Raw genomic sequence first — 21,739 nt, forward strand, 5'->3', positions numbered from 1 at the left:
ACATAGCGTGTCACTTCGTGCCACGATATGAGCTTGTATATCTGCTATTTTGTATTTATTTTTAACGTGTAAATCTTTGAAATTACAATATTTTTTTTTTTAACGGCAAATATTTCTAACTCCCATCCTTGCTTCTGGGGGTCCCTGGAACAATAGTTTGAGATTGGGGTCTGCAGACAAGAGCTAAACACATCATTTTGGGGGTCCTTGACATGAAAAGGTTTGAGCACCATTGATATATATAACATGCCATTTTCCCTATTTTTATACAATTCATACAATTTACTAATTAATACAGGTACAAGCGTGGCATACATCTGCAAAGACTTCGCTGCTTGCAACATCAATGTACTATAATAAGGATACTGGATGATTAAATGGAAAAAAAACAACATAAGATACTTGCATCTTATGTTGTTTATGTTAATAAAATGGACAAAGAAAAGTGTCAGCAGGATGCTTCAGTATTTTGTGGTTCATTTTAGACAAGCTAGGCCACATTACTTAACTTGTCCTTTTCCAGCCAGCCCCCACCACAACCTCTTCACACCCACCCATCCGGTGACGTACAAAGCACTGCTTATTCTCTCTCTCTCTCTCTCTCTCTTTCTCACACTCACTCTCACTCTCTCTCTCTCTGTTTTCTCGCCCTGTGTTTTCTCGCCCCATCTGCCAAACCACCAGACAGACACATACAGCTGCCAGTGTGACACACACACACACACATCAAGCCTCTTCGTCTAGCTCTCATTCTCAGCCTCTTGTTGAGTTGTTGTAGTGCTGTTGTTTAACCCAGTGGTTCTCAACCTGTGGGTCGGGACCCCACATGATTTTGGGGGATGCCTCAACTCCTAGGGTCACCCCAGTTGGGGGGGGTGGGTGAAGGTGGAGAACCCCAGGTTTAACCCCTTTAAGACTTGAGGTCGATTCTAAAAACGTGTTCTAAAGTTTTCTGACAAAACTGTAAATATTGGCCTGGGCCGTGGCTCAGCGGTCCAGGCACCTTGGTAAGGCTGAACGATTTTGAGAAAAAATCTAATTGCGATTTTTCTGACCAATATTGCGATTGCGATTTGACTCGCGATATCTTTTTTTAAATCACACCCGTGTGAAGTAAGTGGTGCAACTCCGTGTGGGCGCCCCCGGGGGGGTCCCCGAAACTTCCAGACCCACAGGAAGTAGGAACGTGCCCAGGGTGCCGGCCCGGTTTAGGCGAGCCGCCCCGCGTCCGAAACGGTCGAGAAAGAGTTACCGTGTGTGGGTCCCCAGGCGGTCCCTATACTGTACTGTACTGTAATGTACTGTAATGTCACACCTAAAATCATCATATAGGGCCTATACAGTTAGGCTGCGCAACAGTGACACTTGGTTGTGAAAACCAACCAAATGCTATTTTCGTGCTCGGACAGACCCAGCCAGCCAGCCACCCACCCACCCACAGACACACAAAGCTCCATAATGAAGTGGTTGCACCACTTAAAAAGTAAAGCTTCAATTTAGTATTCACTGTGTCCATTTAAAAAGTAATGAAACATTACCAAATGGCATACCATTCATTTACTTTACCAGGCAGTGATGTCAGGATTCACAGGATGTGAGACAGCTCAAAATAATGTAGGCTAACTAACCAAATTGACCTGTGTTTAATTAACTACAATAAGAATGTGTGTTAAAATTGTAATGTTAGAAATAATTGTAAATAGCTCTCTGGATACAGACCATAAATGCAATGTAATTTCCAGACTTTCTATTTAAGTGCAATTGCTATTAGGCTACAGTTATCTAATCATCAGAGCACAATATTGTGATTCTCATTTAATATTCACATTTAGATATTATGTTCAATTGATTTATTTGTTTTTGAGGGGCAGTAGCCCCTCCTAAATCCAGTGCACGTATGTTCACAAACGTCCTACACAAACATTACATTCCCATTGACAATTTTATGTCATTGTCTGAGCAAAGAAATAGGCCTAGTGTCTATTTTACGTCATGATGATGTACGATGATAAGAGCGCCCCTCACTTCACACGGGTGGGATTTTTGTAACCAAATAAAAGCATATGCATTGCATAAGTGTAGGCTACATTTTGACAGATGTGATGACAGAATTAGGCTATCAATTATTAGAGATCATTTTGTCTGAGGTTTAAGACAAGCTCATCACTTTAACTTTAATGTTTATGAGCTTGTTGGCCGGCTATTTTCCCACCACGGGTCCTGGTGTAAGCTTTTTTTAATGATGGCTCTCGGATCTCGGTACAATTTCGCGGACCTCGCTCAGACAAATCATTACAAATGTACATGCACCACAATGGGGACCGGTTCACTAGAATCGGGGACGACGACGACAATGTAGCATTAAAATAAACAGGGGACAGGACAGCAGGACAGCGCCCGTGCCATGCGAAGGTTTGTGGTGTTGCTGCGGGATGTTTTGACTGTCGCTGTACCATGACAGGTCTTGCACAAAACTCTCTTGTTGGACGTCTGTAACGTCAAAACCAAAATAATGCCATATCCCCGAAGTGCCTGATCTCTTTGGGATTAAATTGTGCGGATTTAAGAAAGTTTATTCGGGCTCCGCAGACGCTATCTGCTCCTCAGCTGCTGCTGACTTCTAGCAGTAGCATGGTAGCATTAGCATCAACGCACTGAACACAGAGCAGAGTAGACGTAAATGATGACTTTGTTTTGGGCACTGCGCGAGCGTGTACACATGCACTGCAGTCACATGCACTGCAGGGACACTTCTGATTGGTTAGAATAGAGAGCACAGTATAGCCGTGTTGTAAATACTGGATCAGACGCGCTCCGGGTTGATTATGATTTTTTTTTTTATCGCAGCCTTTGCGATTTGCTAATCGCGTGGTTTCAAATCGCAATTTCGGTTTGAAAACGATTAATCGTTCAGCCTTACACCTTGGCTGGTAATCCAGTCTGGCAGTGTGCCGTGGGTTCGACTCCCGATCCCGACGGCCTTTACTGCATGTCATCCCCCCCCATCTCTCTCTCCCCATTTCCTGTCAGCCTACTGTCTGTCCCTCCATAAAAAATATAAAATAAAGGCGAAAGCCACAACAAAAAAACATTTAAAACTGTAAATATTGCTATGGTAAATATCAGTGGTGCTCAAAACCTTCATGCCAACTACACCCCAAAATCATGTATTTGGCAACATTGCCTCGTCTAAACTACGGTTTTCGGACTATTGCGGGAACTTCTGTCTTGCTAATGTCATGTCGGACCGTTGGAGTAAAAAGACGGTATTTCGGACAATGGTCCGACACTGTCGGACCATTGTCCCGTCGGCTATTTGGGTGTCGGAAAAAAGGCCGCCCCCCATTTGGCCACAGACCCCCATCTCAAAAATGTGCGGTGCGTCATCAATCGAACACAGAAGACAGTTCACCGGCAGTCAATGACATGTACTCATAGCCTAATTGTCAATGACTGCTATATTCTCTGTCTACCGAGCAATCTTCTTCCTATGGTCATGAAGTGTGGGTCATGACCGAAAGAATAAGGTCGCGAATACAAGCGGCATTAGACAACCTCTAATGAGATGACCTTTTGGTTGCCAAGCCAACAATGTAAGGGGCGTACATAGTATAGTTTAGTCTACTACTTTCACTTTCGCCTTTTCCTCAGTTAACGTCAGTTGATCACTGTGTGGTTTGCATAATGTCCCAGACATGGCACAGTCGCACAGAGTTGGCTAAATAATAGCCTTCGATTCAATATGGCTATGCTCTCATTGCTTTCTTGCTCCCTCGCCCCATTTTGAGAGAATTGGAAGTTGCATAAACTAGTCACACTCTCGGTTGAGCCAGTTTTTAAAAGAAGGGGGGGAAAACAGCATTGGTGTCATTGTAAAAAAAAGAAAATTGTGTCGAAGTTGAACTGCTCCCCTGGTATGACTGTCACAATTATTACATAATATTACATAACCCAGAAGTGATAGCCCTCCATATTCGAGCCACATCCTCATTCTAGGCTGTGTATCGATGTGCGATGGAGTAACTTTCATAGCGCGATCAAAGAGTAGTGTTTTATAAGGTCCCCAAAGATCGCAGTTTGTCTCATTTTGAGGAGAAAAGGGACTATTATGTGTGTGCGGGGGATGTAGGTGTTTCTACCATGTGAGTAAAAGCAAAAATATATATTAAAAAAAATAATAATAATAATTACTGGATTCAATGGAATTAAAGACAGACAGATTTTCACGTTCTGGCAGAGGCGGGTCGTAGAGATTGAAACGGATTCTCGTGTCCGTGGCTTAGATTGGGTTAAATTATTTGTGTGACAATTAATCGTCAATTTAACCCATTTAGACCTGAAAACGATTCTAAAAATGTCTTCTAAATCCTGACAGTTTTCTGAAAAACAAAATGTTTCTGTCAGTCGTTCTCAAACATTTTCATGTCAAGGACCCCCAAAAATATTTGTATTTGGCCGCCGACCCCCCCATCTGAAAATATGTTGTTCCAGGGACCCACCCAGAAGCAAAGATTTGAGTTAAAAACGTTCGCTCTGAAATAATATATATTCAAAGATTTGCGGCACATTTTCACAATTTTTCAAAAATAGCAGACCTACAAGTTCATAGCGCGGCACTCGGTGCTGCGCTATGAGCTTGTAGATCTGCTATTTTTCAATAGCTAAAGTATGACATAATGCTTAACACCAAAATGGGTTAAAATTGTAATGGTGACGGCCCTCTCCCTGGGCACTGAGAATGGAGAATAGAAGGCCCTCTCCCTGGGCACTGAGTGGAGAATAGAAGGCCCTCTCCCTGGGCACTGAGAATGGAGAATAGAAGGCCCTATCCCTGGTCACTGAGACTGGAGAATAGAAGGCCCTCTCCCTGGGCACTGAGAATGGAGAATAGAAGGCCCTCTCCCTGGGCACTGAGAATGGAGAATAGGCCCTCTCCCTGGGCACTGAGAATGGAGAATAGAAGGCCCTCTCCCTGGGCACTGAGACTGGAGAATAGAAGGCCCTCTCCCTGGGCACTGAGAATGGAGAATAGAAGGCCCTCTCCCTGGGCACTGAGAATGGAGAATAGAAGGCCCTCTCCCTGGGCACTGAGAATGGAGAATAGAAGGCCCTCTCCCTGGGCACTGAGAATGGAGAATAGAAGGCCCTCTCCCTGGGCTGAGAATGGAGAATAGAAGGCCCTCTCCCTGGGCACTGAGAATGGAGAATAGAAGGCCCTCTCCCTGGGCACTGAGAATGGAGAATAGAAGGCCCTCTCCCTGGGCACTGAGACTGGAGAATAGAAGGCCCGGCCTCTCCCTGGGCACTGAGAATGGAGAATAGAAGGCCCTGTCCCTGGGCACTGAGACTGGAGAATAGAAGGCCCTCTCCCTGGGCACTGAGACTGGAGAATAGAAGGCCCGGCCTCTCCCTGGGCACTGAGAATGGAGAATAGAAGGCCCTCTCCCTGGGTACTGAGAATGGAGAATAGAAGGCCCTCTCCCTGGGCACTGAGAATGGAGAATAGAAGGCCCTCTCCCTGAGCACTGAGAATGGAGAATAGAAGGCCCTCTCCCTGGGCACTGAGAATGGAGAATAGAAGGCCCTCTCCCTGGGCACTGAGAATGGAGAATAGAAGGCCCTCTCCCTGGGCACTGAGAATGGAGAATAGAAGGCCCTCTCCCTGGGCACTGAGAATGGAGAATAGAAGGCCCTCTCCCTGGGCACTGAGAATGGAGAATAGAAGGCAAGAGGACACATTTCTAATGTGTGCAGATTTACTGTAGCAAAGTACAACTAGGGGGGGGGGGGGGGGGGGGGGGCGGACGACTATGACACAATTTACTTTATTTTGGTACAACGCCAGGTGTTGGTAAACCTCTCGAGCATTGACCTCTGACCTTCCTTCCACTCTGTTTTTGTCTTTCAGTGATTTCCTGATTCTTCCCGGCTTCATCGACTTCACCTCCGATGAAGTGGTGAGTGTTTTCTAATGTCTGAGGAGGGATACGGACAGTGTCCCTGTTGACACAGATTCTACAAATGCCTAATAAATCGGTAGTTCTCACACACTTTTCAAGATTTTTCTAAAATAGCAGATGTACCATCTTGCACGCTGTGAGCTTGTATGACCTGCGATCTGCAGCACCGACCTGCTCACCTGAGCAGCTAGTGGGTGAGTGTCTTGCTCAAGGACACTGGGGACGTGTCGAACCAGGGACATTTGGCTTCCCAGATGGCCGCTCTGAACCCTGAGTCACGTCATAATCATAAGCCTCATTAGTTATTACAGGCTGTTGGTTACACATACAGAAACGACCTCGCGTTCATTTTTAGGATCGCCACTTTCCACTGAAATGGTTTTCATTTATAGTCTAGTAGCCAAAATGTGAACCCGGGCATGTTGAGTACAGAACATTTTATGTTAGAAATGTTGAGTATGGGTCCCCAGCATGTAGAAACTGCCAACTTGCATATGTTGAGCAATTTACATAATTGGCATAATATGTGACCATACCATTAACAACCTATAGAAGGCAAAATTTCATCATGCTTTATGTAGCATGTGACATGTCAATGGGGGTTTTCATGATGCTGAATCCATTCCAAGCATTAGTTTTAGCCAAATGTCAGTTTTCTTTTGCAAAACTAATGCTTGGAATGGATTCAGCATCATGAAAACCCCCTAGTTTGACATGTCACATGCTACATAAAGCATGATGACATTTGACCTTTTTGCCTTCCATAGGTTGTTATTGGTAGGGTCACATATTATGCCAATTATGAAAATTGCTCAACATATGCAAGTTAGCATCTGGCAGTTTCTACATGCTGGGGACCCATACTCAACATTTCTAACATAAAACATTGGTGTACTCAACATGTCCGGGTTCACAATGGGGCTCTATGGGCTGGCTACTAGACTATTAGTTTTGTTGGTCTCTTAACCACTTAAGCCCCCCTACGTACGTCGTTGTGTGATGGGTAGAGAAAGCAGACGGATCTACAGTACAAGCTCTAAGCTATTTTGTCTTCGACAGATTTTTTTCCGTGCAATAACATTAACAAAAATAGGGACGCCAGGTTGAAAGTGCTTAAACCCTCAGCATCTCCCCTCCTGTGGTCATGCTATTTTCGTCAGCATGGCCTCCTCCCACCGGCTGTTTTCCTCTCTCTGGTGTGTGTGTGTGTGTGTGTGTGTGTGTGTGTGTTAATCTCAGGTATTAACCCCCCCCCCTCTTTCTGCTCCGTCCATCTGAGGGGTTTTAATCTAATTGATATCTCTAATCTCTCCACCCTGTTCTATGCCGGAGTTGAGCGGAGCCCGTCATTACTGTGGACGACCCCTGTTAAGGGCCATTTCACACCACGCACTACAACTATAGTGATGACTATAATGATGTGGTTTTAAACGGTATACTATAAGTTAACATTAATGTTCTAATGCTCGGTATGCACTGTGAATGGCCCTTTCTGTCCTGAGTCTCCTGCCCTGTTGCAGTGTTGCCATATCCGCTTATTATAAACTACTTTGGGCTTGTTTCTGTCGCTTGTAAATATTGGAGGTTTGCTGGGTTTTTTTTGTAGTTCCAAGCGCTGCTGTCCTAGTTTCCCTCTAGACAGGAAGTTGGTTTGACTGACTCAGCTGCTGTTTGTTCAAGTTAACGAACAGAAATGGAAAAAGCGGCCGAGACGACACGGAGCACACAAAATGAGACGTTGTGGTCTTTGAAGTCGATCATGCTAACAAGACGACCCTAGGAAGCAGTCAATATTATAATATAATATTTGGTTGTCTATACTAAGTATATTTGTGCCCTCAAAATACAGAAAAATACATTATTGTGGTCAAAACATAAATCACAATATGGTTACGTTACCAAGCCAACTAAGTATACAGTGCATTCACCCATATCAAAATGAAAGCTGTATTGGTCCCTGTGGGGAAATTCAGGTGTTGTATACGTACAGTAGCAGCAACAGCAGTAAGAATGAAAAGCATGAGAGATGCACGTAAGAGTAGAGAGATAAGGTAAATTATCCCCTCGCTTGGTGTGGTGTAGTGGGCCGGGGGGCCTCGTACTGAGGTGAGCTCAGGTGATAGATTCTTTTGGGACGGTGGTGTTCCAGAGGTGGCGGTCCTGCTCCCAGTAGAATTTTGCATGTCGGTGCCATCGTCACTGACATGGTGAAATGTGTGTGTGTGTGTGTGTGTGTGTGTGTGTGTGTGTGTGTGTGTGTGTGTGTGTGTGTGTGTGTGTGTGTGTGTGTGTGTGTGTGTGTGTGTGTGTGTGTGTGTGTGTGTGTGTGTGTGTGTGTGTGTGTGTGTGTGTGTGTGTGTGTGTGTGTGTGTGTGTGTGTGTGTGTGTGTGTGTGTGTGTGTGTGTGTGTGTGTGTGTGTGTGTGTGTGTGTGTGTGTGTGTGTGTGTGTGTGTGTGTGTGTGTGTGTGTGTGTGTGTGTGTGTGTGTGTGTGTGTGTGTGTCTTCCCCTTCCCTCCCCGGTGAGGCCTTGAGAAAGCCGGCAGTCGGCCCTCTGTGGGAGCCTCCAGGCAGGGCCCCTCTGGATTCCTTGAGGGGTTTCTTAACCCGTTTAGGCCTGATGTCAAAATTAAAAAAAAATATTCTAAATCCTCCAGTTTTCTGAAATAAATATTTTCACGATTTTTCAAAAATAGCAGACCTACAAGCTCGTAGTGCGCCACTCGGTGGCGCGCTATGAGCTTGTAGATCTGCTATTTTTCAATGGCTAAATTATAACATAATGTTTAAAACACCAAAAGGGGTTCCCGCGGCCCGCCCAGAATGGGTTAATGGGGGGGAGAGAAGGAAAACAAAAGTTTGAGACCCACTCCTCTATAGTTTATGTCTATGGTAGATAAGGAGTGAAGGCTTGGACACTGTACACGTTGTTGTGCTGGGTTCCCATGTACATCTGTTGTTTTACCCAGCATGCCTACGTCTCTCCAGTGGCACGTGGTCTTTGTTGTGGGAATCGGACAGTTTACCTTCTGAGATACCAGTGGTGGAGGAAGTACTCGCATGTTTTACTAAAGTGAAAGTAATCAAATACTTGTTTAATTCAAGTAAATGTCTGGTATTTAACCCATTTTGGGCGGGAACCCCTTTTGGTGTTAGCATTATGTTATACTTTAGCTATTGAAAAATAGCAGATCTACAAGCTCATAGCGCGCCACCGAGTGGCGCACTATGAGCTTGTAGATCTGCTATTTTTGAAAAATGGAAGAACGACTGACATAGAAACATAGCTTTTTCAGAAAACTGTCAGGATGTAGAAGACATTTTTAGAATCTGATCTCAAAATGGGTTAAAATGTACTTGAGTAAAAGTACTATAGCAACAGTGAAAGTACTATGCAGAATGTCCCATTCCACAAGTTTTACAATGTGACACATTGTGAGCCTGTACAGTACATGGGCTATTTTCAAATGGCTAAAGTATATATATAAAGCTAAAGTGGTTAATGTATGTTTTGTAATAACAAAACAAAGTTTTCAAATAATTGTAGTGGAGTAAAAGTACAATAAGTAAAAGTACTGAGAATTGGAAATACTCCAGTAAAGCCAGCCACCTCAAATTTGTACTTAACCCATTTAGGCCTGACGTCGAAATAAAAAAGAATTAAGTATTCTGAAAGAATATATTTTCAAAGATTTGTTCCGCATTTTCACGACTTTTCAAAAATAGCAGACCTACAAGCTCGTAGCGTGCCACTCGGTGGCGCGCTATGAGCTTGTAGATCTGCTATTTTTCAATAGCTAAAGTAAACATAATGCCTAGTTAAAACACCAAAAGGGGTTCCCGTACAGAATGGGGTTAAGTACAGTACTGGAGTAGTACATGCACTTAGTTATTGTTTTTCCACCACTGTGAGATTGATGCTGGGAATGGCAGAATTCCCCCTGCTGGCAATGGCAGAATTCCCCCTGCTGGGAATGGCAGAATTCCCCCTGCTGGGAATGGCAGAATTCCCCCTGCTGGCAATGGCAGAATTCCCCCTGCTGGGAATGGCAGAATTCCCCCTGCTGGGAATGGCAGAATTCCCCCTGCTGGCAATGGCAGAATTCCCCCTGCTGGCAATGGCAGAATTCCCCCGCCCCTTTTTGAGCTTTTGGGTGTGTTCGGAAATGTGCACCGGGAGCGCACTCGCCTATTAGCTTGTATTGGCAGTGCGCTCAGAGTGCCTATATTCCAACGCACCCTAAGGCTGAGCTCAGACCTTTACTGCATTGCTGTATGCTTGTTGGACAAATGTTGTGTATTGTCATGGCCGCCCCAATGCATTTCCAATGGAAGTCACATGGTTTGTAGTCCACATTTTGGACTACAAGCTGTTGTATGGCTTTCGGCTGTGTTTCGACTGCGCCCCTCCCCCTCATACAACACAAATGTTGTGTCAAACCATGTGACTCCCATTGGAAATGCATTGGGGCGGCCATGACACTACACAAGTGGCAGCGGTGGCCGAACGGTTTGCGGAGCGGTCTTGATACCGGAAGGTCGCCAGTTCGTATCCCCGGACCGGCACGTTAAAATTACCACCGCTGAAGTGCCCTTGAGCAAGGCATTGAACCACTACCATGAAATGTTCTATGAGCAGGGCCTGGCTGTAAACAAGTATCTGATGCTTAGTCCAGTTACCCTGGGTAAATATAGTAACTTTGCTTTGCTTTGCTACAACATTCATCCAACAAGCATACAGCAATGGTCTGAGTGAGGCCTTAGTGTTGGTATGGTCACTGGCCTGGCCTCTGAGTCAGATGCATGCATCTGATGAACGTGGAGGACACTCTCAAAGGCCTCATTCATTCATTATCTGTTCTGTGTATTTTAGTTCCACTACTTGAAGGTTGTGGAACTACCCTTTTTTGTCATTGAAACTGATTAGATCCCTTACTGTAAGATTTGTGTGTTTTCTGCTTCACCCTTCAAGGGCCAGATATATTTCTACTTGCAAAAAAAAGAGATTTCAAGTTCAACCTTACTACTACTTTGTACTACTAGGACTTTGCAGAGGAAATTATGTTAAAAGTGTTATGCACATTTTACTTACTTTTTTCAGGGTTAAAGGTTAAACATTGTTAAAAATGTTCAGAGTCCAGAGATTTTGAAGTTGTGTGAATTTCTTCCTCTGACGGGGGGGTATTTATATGCAAATATGACCAATGGCATTGCAAGACCAAACCATGCACACCACAGGTACCAAGGGACTTTCTTTATTGAGAAATATGACAACGTTTCAATGTCAGATTTCTCAATAAAGAAAGTCCCTTTGTACCTTTTTGGTGTGGCCTCCTTTAGCCCAGCACCCAGCCTTGTCCATGTGCGTGTTCTATGTCTGCTCTAAGACTACACAATGAACATCAATGATGATGTTTAGGTGAAAAAATAACAGATTTTCTTAATGAATTAATTTAATTCAAATATAAATGGTTGTAATGTTGCAACGGTGGGTCTTGAAAGGTTAAGTCTGCCCTCTAGTGGATGATAATGACTGAAGCGTAGGCCATCTTTTTGCAGCACAGATGAAGCCGTCTCTGGTGTTTGACTTAATGTTTTACAGCAGTAGTTCTGGACCAGTGGTCTGGGGACCACCAGTGGTTCCTTGAGAGGGTTCCAGGTGGCCCCCAGCTAAATGATGGAGAGTTGGTAACCAAATGGACCCTTATAGATCTTTAACTCCTGAGTTAAACTATTGTTAAACACCTGCATTACTTAATTCACAAGAAGTCTACACAATTGGATAATGTCAATTGATGTTGTATTGATGTTGTATTTTGGCAGTTTACCAGCTCAGTGGCCTTGTGGTTAGAGTGTCCGCCCTGAAACTGGGAGGTCGGGGTTCGATCCCCGGCCGGGTCATACCAAAGACTGTAACAATGGGACCCAATGCCTCCCTGCTTGACACTCAGCATCAAAGGGTTGGATTGGGGGTCAAATCTTATATCACTTCTTAGACTTATATAGCATTTGAAACAGACTTATAGCATGTCATGTAGACAGCACAATAAGTGCATTGTATGTAGTCATAGCACTTCATAGTATATATGTACAGCATAGTATAGCACATATGTGTAGTTTATATGTATAGTGTCATTATATAGATATGTTCTAGTTATAGTTTATATGTATAGTGTCATTATATAGATATGTTCTAGTCACGGTCTTAGCTTACGCATGTTTCGCGATAAATGCATTTTGTTACATATGTGATGTATTCCCATGCTTTTTGTTCTTGCCTATTGTAAGTCGCTCTGGATTAAGAGCGTCTGCTAAATGCCTAAATTGTAAATTGTAAATTGTAAATCTACTAATCAAATGATTCCCGAGCGCGGCGCACGCTGCAGCTCACCGCTCCTTGGCTGCGGCTCACCGCTCCAAGAGATGGGTCAAATGCGGAGAACAAATTTCACTGCGGTAACGTGTGTGACAAATCGTACGACTTTGACTTTGACTTTGTTTGCCTGTTGTCTCTCGTGGTACCACGTACACTCATACAGCATGGAATTACTGTATTGTTTTGGGTCTGAGAGGCTAAATGGTCTGTGGCTCAAATGCCAATTAAATAATGGCCCTTGATATGAAAAGCGTTGGAAACCCCTGCTTTACAGTACAACGTAAAGGATGACAAATATTGTTATAACTTTGTGTAAAATTAACCCATTTTGGGCAGGAACCCCTTTTGGTGTTTTAATTTTAATCATTATGTTATACTTTAGCTATTGAAAAATAGCAGATCTACAAGCTCATAGCGCGGCACCGAGTGCCGAGCTACGAGCTTGTACGTCTGCTTTTTTTGAAAAATCGTGAAATGCGGCGCAAATCTTTGAATATTGTATATTCTTTCAGAGCAAACGTTTTTAACGCACATCTTTGCTTCTGGGGGGTCCCTGGAACAACATATTTTCAGATGGGGGTCGGCAGCCAAACGCATATAATTCTAGGGGTCCTTGACATGAAATAGTTTGAGAACCACTGATATAGAAACATAGGGTTTTTCAGAAAACTGTCATTTAGAAGACATTTGTAGAATCGTTCCCAGGTCTAAATGGGTTAAATCTTCTTTTTTTTTGTATCTCAGGACCTGACCTCAGCACTGACCAGGAAAATCACCCTGAAGACCCCGCTCATCTCCTCGCCCATGGACACGGTCACGGAGTCGGCAATGGCCATCGCCATGGCGGTAAGACGATGCGTCTGACAGCGACGCCTGTGCGTCATTTCATGGTATTCTTTCCTTTAAAAGTTATCTCCACTCGGGGGCACGGTGGCACAGTTGGTAGTGCCTCACAGCTAGAAGGTCCTGGGTTCGATTCCCGCTCGGGACACTGTGGGTGCTGGCGGCGTGTTCCCTCCTCCGCGTCATCAGTGCCCATACCCGAGGCGGAGTTGGCAAAAGGGCATTTCTGTGTTGTGGAGTTTGCATGTTCAACCCGTGTCCCCTAGGGTAGGTACCCTCACAAAAACATGCAGTAATGCTGGTCTCTAAACTGCCAGAAAGGAACTGGTTGGAATAACGTGTTCCTTCCACGCGCTACGTCCAACCAGGGAAACTCCCCCCTGTCGGGTGTAAATGAGCAACTTGGACACTCAAGCATGAAGGAAGCATGAGTTCAAGTCCGTTGCTCTCCCCATGTCCCCCATATATGGGGACTAGGTTGGCGGAGGGTGTGTAGAGCCCAGGATCAATTAGATGATTGACACGGGTGAAAAATGGGTTACAAAATCGTGGGATAAAAATTATTAAGAAAAAATAAGTTAGCTCCACTGACTGGAACACAATTTGATTTTGAAAAGCATTCAAAACCACATGATTACAGCATTTCGAGGATTTTCACAAGAAAGTCCCGGGACTCTATGAAGGTCCTCTCACATTTAACAGATTAATAAGTAAAAAATACATTACAATACAAAAACATATTACAAGTAACATACAGTACATACAAAATCATTACAGTAACATATTCAATACATACACGCGATTTGATTGTTTATAAAACTAAGCTATGCTCTGGAGTCTGAACCCACTCCCATGATCTGACCACTTAACACGGCAGCCCAATGACCACCGTGACCAAGTGGTCAGATGGGGTCAGTGGGCCGCGAACACTTCAAGTTCAAGTAAGCCCTGTGAAACCACTGTTATATGAACACAATACCTAGGAAATAGTGTCCAAGAAGAAATGACCACAACTCTAAAGCGTGTATCTCTTTACTTGGCAGCTGATGGGAGGAATTGGTATTATTCATCATAACTGCACACCAGAGTTCCAAGCCAACGAGGTCCGCAAAGTCAAGGTGAGACCAGATTGTGTTTGCTTTCTATAACTCTCTCTGTCTCTCTCTCTGTCTCTCTCTGTGTCTCTCTCTATCTTTGTCTCTCTCTGTGTCTCTCTCTGTCTCTCTCTGTCTCTCTCTGTGTCTCTCTCTCTCTCTGTCTCTCTCTGTGTCTCTCTCTGTGTCTCTCTCTCTTTCTCTCTCTCTCTCTCTCTCTCTGTCTCTGTCTCTCTCTCTCTGTGTCTCTCTCTGTGTCGCTCTCTGTGTCTGTGTCGCTCTCTCTCTCTCTCTGTCTCTGTCTCTCTGTCTCTCTCTCTGTCTCTGTCTCTCTCTGTCTCTCTGTCTCTCTCTCTGTCTCTCTGTGTTTCTCTCTCTCTCGTCTCTCTCTCTCTCTCTCTCTCTCTGTGTGTCTCTCTCTCTCTCTCTCTGTGTCTCTCTCTCTCTCTCTGTGTTTCTCTCTCTCTCGTCTCTCTTTCTCTCTGTGTCTCTCTCTCTCTCTCTCTCTCTCTCTGTGTCTCTCTCTGTCTCTCTCTGTTTCTCTCTCTCGTCTCTCTGTCTCTCTGTGTCTCTCTCTCTCTCCTCTCTGTCTCTCTCTGTGTCTCTCTCTCTCTCTCTCTCTCTCTCTGTGTGTCTCTCTCTCTGTGTCTCTCTCTCTCTCTCTCTCTCTCTGTGTCTCTCTCTGTGTTTCTGTCTCTCTCTGTGTCTCTCTCTCTCTCTCTGTCTCTGCAGTGTTGATTTCGCCAACTAAAACTATGACAAATTGTTCGTCACTGATAAACTAAATAAAAACTGAGCTATGATGACTAAGACTAAATATATTGCCAATTTCGTCAAACTAGGCTAAAATGTTAGGGAGGGACTAGTGGAGAAGAGATCCAGTAGAACTAAAAGACAAGTAATTTTAACTTTGGTTGCGCTCGGGTGTTGCGCTCTGAAAATAGCTACAGTACAAGCTTGTAGATGCTCCGATTTGATCGGCCAATTAATGACTGTCGGGTGATTTACTATTTTAAGTGGTATAAAAGTCAATCGGATATATAGTATATAGGTCTATGTAGTTTTTCATCTTCATGACAGGCCTAAACATTCTCCACTTCCTCCCCACACACACAGGAACGTGGGTTTTATTATAATCATATAATAATTTTGGAAATATTCAAATTTTCCGCCTGCGCAAGATCAATGTCGGTATTGGAAAAACAATCGCTGAGCGGGATCGGTCCCAAGAAACCTGATCGGATCCCCTCTGATCTGTAGTGCTGGTCCTGGTCATAAACCCACACTGCTGCGCTCTAAAATAATCTTGAGCCCAAAACCCCACAGCAGTGGAGCGAATCAACTAATCAAATGATTCCCGAGCGCAGCACGGCTGCAGCTCACCGCTCCTTGGCTGCGGCTCACCGCTCCAAGAGATGGGTCAAATGCGGAGAACAAATTTCACTGCGGTAACGTGTGTGACAAATCGTATGACTTTGACTTTAGTTCCTTTACTCCACTTCATTTGTTCATTTAGACTATTTAGAGATCAATGAACAATAGACATCAGTGTAATGCGAATACGCCGGATTTAGCAAAGATGCTCATTTGAATGGTGGCAAGTTTGGTTATCAAGTAACAATTGTTTTAGATTGTGCTTTAACCCATTCTGGGTGGGAACCCCTTTTTGGTGTTTCAAGCATTATGTTATACTTTAGCTGTTGAAAAATAGCAGATCTACAAGCTCATAGCGTGGCACCGAGTGCTGCGCTACAAGCTTGTAGACCTGCATTTTTTTTTAAATCGTGAAAATGTGGTGCAAATCTTTGAATATATATTCTTTCAGAGCGAACATTTTTAAGTCAAATCTTTGCTTCTGGGGGGTCCCTGGAACAACATATGTTGAGATGCGGTTTGGTGGCCAAATACATATAATTCTGGAGCTCCTTGACATGAAATAGTTTGAGAACCACTGACATAGAAACATAGGTTTTTCAGAAAACTGTCATGTTTTAGAAGACATTTTGTAGAATCGGTCTCGGTCAAAATGGGTTAAGGATGGGAAAGTAGATTTGAGAGAGCTGAGCTTCCGGACGTGTCTCCTCCAAAAAGGCTTACTGAAATGAATGTTGCACAGTGATACTTTTTCACGTGTTTAATCTTATGTCACCCAGAGGTTTGAACAAGGCTTCATCACGGATCCCCTGGTGATGAGTACGCGCCACACCATCGGAGACGTGGTCGAAGCCAAGGTCCGACACGGCTTCTCGGGGATCCCCGTCACCGAGACGGGCAAGATGGGCAGCAAGCTGGTGGGCATCGTCACATCCAGAGATATCGACTTCCTCTCTGAGAAGGACCACAGCAGACCTCTGGTGGAGGTGTGTGCGTGTGCGCGCCTGGCTTTGTGCATAATATGTATTGTTCTCGTCTACATTAATGAAATGGATTTAAAAAAAGAACGAGGACAAACACATGATGTCCAAGAGCTTGTTTTTATTGTGGTCCTGGCAAATGTCATGAAAAGTTATGCCACTTGTACATATTCTGTGAAACATGCAATTTCTGATTTGTAAACAGATTATTCCACTGTACTACAGCACTAATGGAGAAGCCCATTAGGCTTGTAAACGGTCTGGAGCACACCGAGTGGTTAGGGTGCATACCAAAATAACCTGGTCAGCGAGTTTCTGGTTTGATTCCTGGCTGTCTGGGCCATTTGCTGTGTGTCGTTCCCATTAATCTCTCTCCCCACAGTTTGGGCTGTCATGATTACACATTTAAGTTGACGATTCATTGTCGCACAAAAAAAATCACAATTAACAATTGAATTGTGTTTTTTGAACATTGGAATATTGAATAAAGAATACATTTCTGTTTGCCTAGTAATCAAAAACTGCACAGGGCAGATATGACAAATAACTGAAATATAGACAAGATAATTTGTATTCTTAAAAAACAAAGCTACAAATAAATATAGCGGAAATAGTGAGTCACGCGTTGTGAGCTTGTAGATCTGTTATTTCAGCCTTTGTTTTTTTAATGTATGAACATTTTTAAAAATGGAAACGATTTGGACGATTATGACAGAATAATTGCGACTATCTTAAATAATTGCGATTAGACAATAATAATTGTGACAGGCCTACTACCCACAGTTCCTGTCCCTCTCCTTCAAATGTGAAAATGGTTTCGACGTCTGTAGAGCCAACGTTGCCTCTTATGAAGTGCTGCTGATGCTGAACATGTTGTTAATGTCCTCCCAGGCCATGACCAAACGAGAGGAGCTGGTGGTCGCTCCGGCTGGCGTAACGCTGAAGGAGGCTAATGACATTCTGCAACGCAGCAAAAAAGGTACAGTAGCTCACCTACAGTACATAAATATTCCTGGATTGCCCATATGACCGCCATTTTGCTCATACACCATACCATTTATTTTGAATAGAGATGTACCAATTCTATATGTTCCTTCCCGATAACGATTCCGATTTGCACATCGGTCGATACAGAGTACCCATCCAATGCCAACGTGTAATTTGTAAATAATCTAGGACAGTGTCTCTCAAAGTGGTGTCCAGGGACTCGCTGGGTTCCTTGAGGTGGTTCCAAATTGACAGGTCTGTAACTCTTGAAGGCCTATTCATAGTCTGGATTTTCGGTGGTGAGGTGACCACCGCTCCGGTGGTGAGCTGACCAACGTTGAGCGGTGGTGAGTAAAAACAGAGAGAAGGGCTGGAGCGGTGGCGGTGGTTTGCTCTTCACCGCGGCTCGTGACGTCATGTTGTAGTTCGGTGGTCACCTCACCACCGAAAATCCAGACTATGTATGAGCCTTGAGTGTACAAATGAAACCAAATGGACCCGCAAAGGGAACCATTTGGTTCCATTTGTACCAAGCAAACAAACAAACTTTCCTTTCTCTGCACAGACACGTTATGGAATGGAACTTAGTTACACACAGCAGTGGGGGACACCCCACAGCGTATGAACACAATCCAACAGCATGTGCAAATTGCATTACAAAGACTTGTCTCTCTCTCTCTCTGCACGTCAACAGGCAAGCTGCCCATCGTGAACGACAGTGACGAGCTGGTGGCCATCATTGCCAGGACAGACCTGAAGAAGAACAGAGACTACCCGCTGGCGTCCAAAGACTCCCGCAAACAGCTGCTGTGTGGCGCCGCCATCGGAACCCGAGAGGACGACAAGTACAGGCTGGACCTGCTGGTGCAAGGCGGTGTGGACATGGTTGTACTGGTGGGTTCGTTTCTTATGAATAAAAACTGCCCTCCCCGTGTTTCAGAAATTATTAAGAGTTTTTCCGATACCAGTATCGGGGGGGAAAACTGCTGATACTGCCTAAAATGCTGGTATCGGGCGCCAGGATTTCCGTTGGCTGGTAAATACCGGAAACTTTATGTTTTTGAGACCACCGCTACCGTAGTCAGGTTTGGAAAGAAAAAAAGGACAAAGAAAGGCGCAACAGTTTTCTCAGTGCTTCACTGGTAAATACCGGTCATTGGCCGATTCAAATTTTGAATTGGCCGATTAAATAAAATAATCACCCGCCACATTGCCCGGCTGCCTTGCTTCAATACGTCACGATATCATGTGTGTTTTCCTTCCGACAGCCAGGTGCATTCCTGCGCACAGCTCCTCGTAATAAACACGGCACACACAGGAGAACCACACGGGGCCTTTTGCCAGATTTACAGTATGCTTCGTCGTACCATCATGGTGTATTGTGGCTAACAGCCGATCTACAAGCTCACAATGCGCAGTTGCAATGCTACAATGACATGAAGGGCACAGCCAGCACGCTAAGCTGCCATCTTCTACTATGTAGGCCGGGCCGGCTTCTCATATGCAACTGTGCTGGCATCATGTAGCCTAACAATGAACATGGCAGTGGTTTGTACATTCAAGCCTACCTAAATAATCAGCCGTTCATACTACCTTACTTTAGTTGAACGAGGTTGAGATGCATACATAGCCTGCCCTGAAACACATTCAGCCAGTTGGTTAAAGGACCACTTCATCACTTTTCAACCCCTCTTCATATAATAGGTCCTCACTAATAATCATGAAAAAATGGCGCAATTTTTTTTCTACTCGGTCTGTGTCTCATAGGAGGGCTGTGGGCAGTTCAGAAACCGTCTTCCAGTGACATCATCGATGGGGAATACAAGCTAATAGAAACTGCAGGCTTTCTAGTCCTGAAAAGTTGCAATGCGAAAATGGAAGCCATTGTTCTCACGATAATGATTTTTTTTTGTAAATAAATCTTGTTTAAAAAAAAATCTGCCTAATGAGGATGTCACTGGAAGACTGTTTCTACTGCCCACAGCCCTCCTATGAGACACGAACTGAGTAGAAAAAAATCGTGCCATTTTATCATGATTATTAGTGAGGACCTATTATATGGAGATAGGTTGAAAAGTGGTGAAGTGGTCCTTTAAGTCTCTGTAATGTCATGCACATGATGCGGTGTAGATTGCAGATAATGTCACTACTTGATGTTCTTTTTCGCATGGAACACCCCTGCATGATGGAGTAGATAAATGATGCTTTTTGAAACTATACGGACAGACGAAGGAACAGTGCAGAGTGCAGTGTATCTGTGTTTGAAAAAGGTGCATTGCACAACTCTGCTATAGCAATGGTTGGGTGGTGCAAGACTGTTTCTTCTTTCTGACCGATAGGACGGACATACGTACATATTCACCAATATGTACAAAACTATTTCAGGAGCTTGTTAAACTTGCACCATGTGCAAAAGCCTGAGCGTTGCAGCTTGCCCTCAGTCAGACCGTTTATTTACTGCAATATCCTCGTTTAAACAACATCAGATAGAATACATGTATTAATGAAGCAAAGTCTCCTCCCTCGTCCAAATGTGTCCTAGTTTGCTGAGAGCACTCGACTAACTAAGTGTTGTTTTTGAATTTCCAGGACTCTTCACAAGGCAACTCTGTGTATCAGATCAACATGATTCACTACATTAGACAGAAATACCCAGAACTGCAAGTAGTGGGAGGGAATGGTGAGTTTATGAATCCTACCCTAGTGCATATATTTGTATTAGTGGGGTGTTTTGCTCCGTTTGTTTTATTTTTGATGCAATGAAATAACCTTTTTATGGTGCTTTCCTACTGTGTGATACCAGTTCCATTCAACTAATTTTTTTTTGGGGGGGGGCTGGGGGTAGCCTGGCTAATAAGCCAGACCGAATCAGCCGTTGGCAAAAATAAATTGCCTGCCGGCGGATTACGGTCTGGAGAGGCTCAATTGTACGCCCATTTCCTACACCAGAGAACTGGTGTGGCCAATCGGGACACGGTATGCAATATGGGCGGGCTTTGGTACAGTGACGTTCAATGCTTGAGACCTTTGACTGACAGTAGCTCTGACCAATTGCGTCAAAGAGAAAATGTTTTAACCCGCTCCCCGGGAAACAAGATCCATACACAGCATCTCCAGACTCAAATACCACACGACAGTGTGATTTGAGTCTGGCTTATTAGCCAGGCTAGGCTGGGGGGGGTATGAAATAGAAGTATCTGGTGATATTGGTCATTGCACGTACTCCTACGGGCTGGGGCGGAACCTGTCGGTGGGGAGTGTTGGGCGGGAAGACTCGGTAGGATATGACAGCGGTGACGACACAGAAGATGTGTGGGGAGGAATTGATTGACATGGCGACTACATCTCAAAGAAAAGGGGTTAACCCATTTTGGGTGGGAACCCCTTTTGGTGTTTTAAACATTACGTTATAATGTAGCTATTGAAAAATACGCAGATCTACAAGCTCATAGCGCGCGCTACGAGCTTGTAGGTCTGCTATTTTTGAAAAACCGTGAAAATATTTTTCAGAAAACTGGAGGATTTAGATTTTTCTTTTTTTAATTTTGAGGTCAGGCCTAAATGGCTTTTAAAAGCTGCTCTATAGCTTTGCTGAAAATTGCAGATCTACAGCTTTTCCTTGGAATGCTTCCTTTACTTCAAATGTTCGCCCCCAGAATGGGGACATTAGGGTTCATGTGGTGCATGCGCTTCAATCATTCTTGTGTGTGTGTTCTTATGCTGTCCACAGTGGTTACAGCGGCCCAGGCCAAGAACCTGATCGATGCAGGGGCCGATGCGCTCAGGGTGGGGATGGGCTGTGGATCCATCTGCATCACACAGGAAGGTAGGTGCGCAGCATCCTGTCTGATGAACGCAACATTCCTGTACTTAGATCAGTTCAGTGCAATTTGCATAAATTCTGTCCCGAGTGCAAATATTCATAAAATATCAAAGCAAAACAAAGATGAAATTTCAATATATACAATTTGCAACTGCAATAAAACTGGCAAAAATGTTGGAGTCATCAAGTCTTCAAATGCAAAGAAAGTCTCGCTTGTCTACATGCCGTTAAGTGAACAGATTGGCACTTGAAACTTAAGCCATTGCAATGATGGGATTTCTCCTTTCTTTACGTCAGTGGTTCT

The 21,739-nt window shown here is 44.2% G+C and overlaps 1 protein-coding gene across 2 annotated transcripts in view; it reads left to right on the plus strand.

The window, feature by feature from the left end:
- The window catches only part of impdh1b (IMP (inosine 5'-monophosphate) dehydrogenase 1b), a 50,600-nt gene that overhangs the window by 17,766 nt on the left and 11,095 nt on the right, over nt 1-21,739 (plus strand). For both annotated transcript variants that reach the window (XM_079493754.1, XM_079493755.1), the window contains 8 exons: nt 5,909-5,957; nt 13,079-13,180; nt 14,221-14,295; nt 16,425-16,631; nt 17,517-17,604; nt 18,307-18,506; nt 20,202-20,292; nt 21,343-21,438. In XM_079493754.1, coding sequence (XP_079349880.1) covers nt 5,909-5,957; nt 13,079-13,180; nt 14,221-14,295; nt 16,425-16,631; nt 17,517-17,604; nt 18,307-18,506; nt 20,202-20,292; nt 21,343-21,438 — 908 coding nt within the window. The remainder of the gene's footprint in view (nt 1-5,908; nt 5,958-13,078; nt 13,181-14,220; nt 14,296-16,424; nt 16,632-17,516; nt 17,605-18,306; nt 18,507-20,201; nt 20,293-21,342; nt 21,439-21,739) is intronic.

This window comes from Electrona antarctica, assembly GCF_951216825.1.
Source record: "Electrona antarctica genome assembly, chromosome: 23".
Lineage (NCBI taxonomy): Eukaryota > Metazoa > Chordata > Actinopteri > Myctophiformes > Myctophidae > Electrona > Electrona antarctica.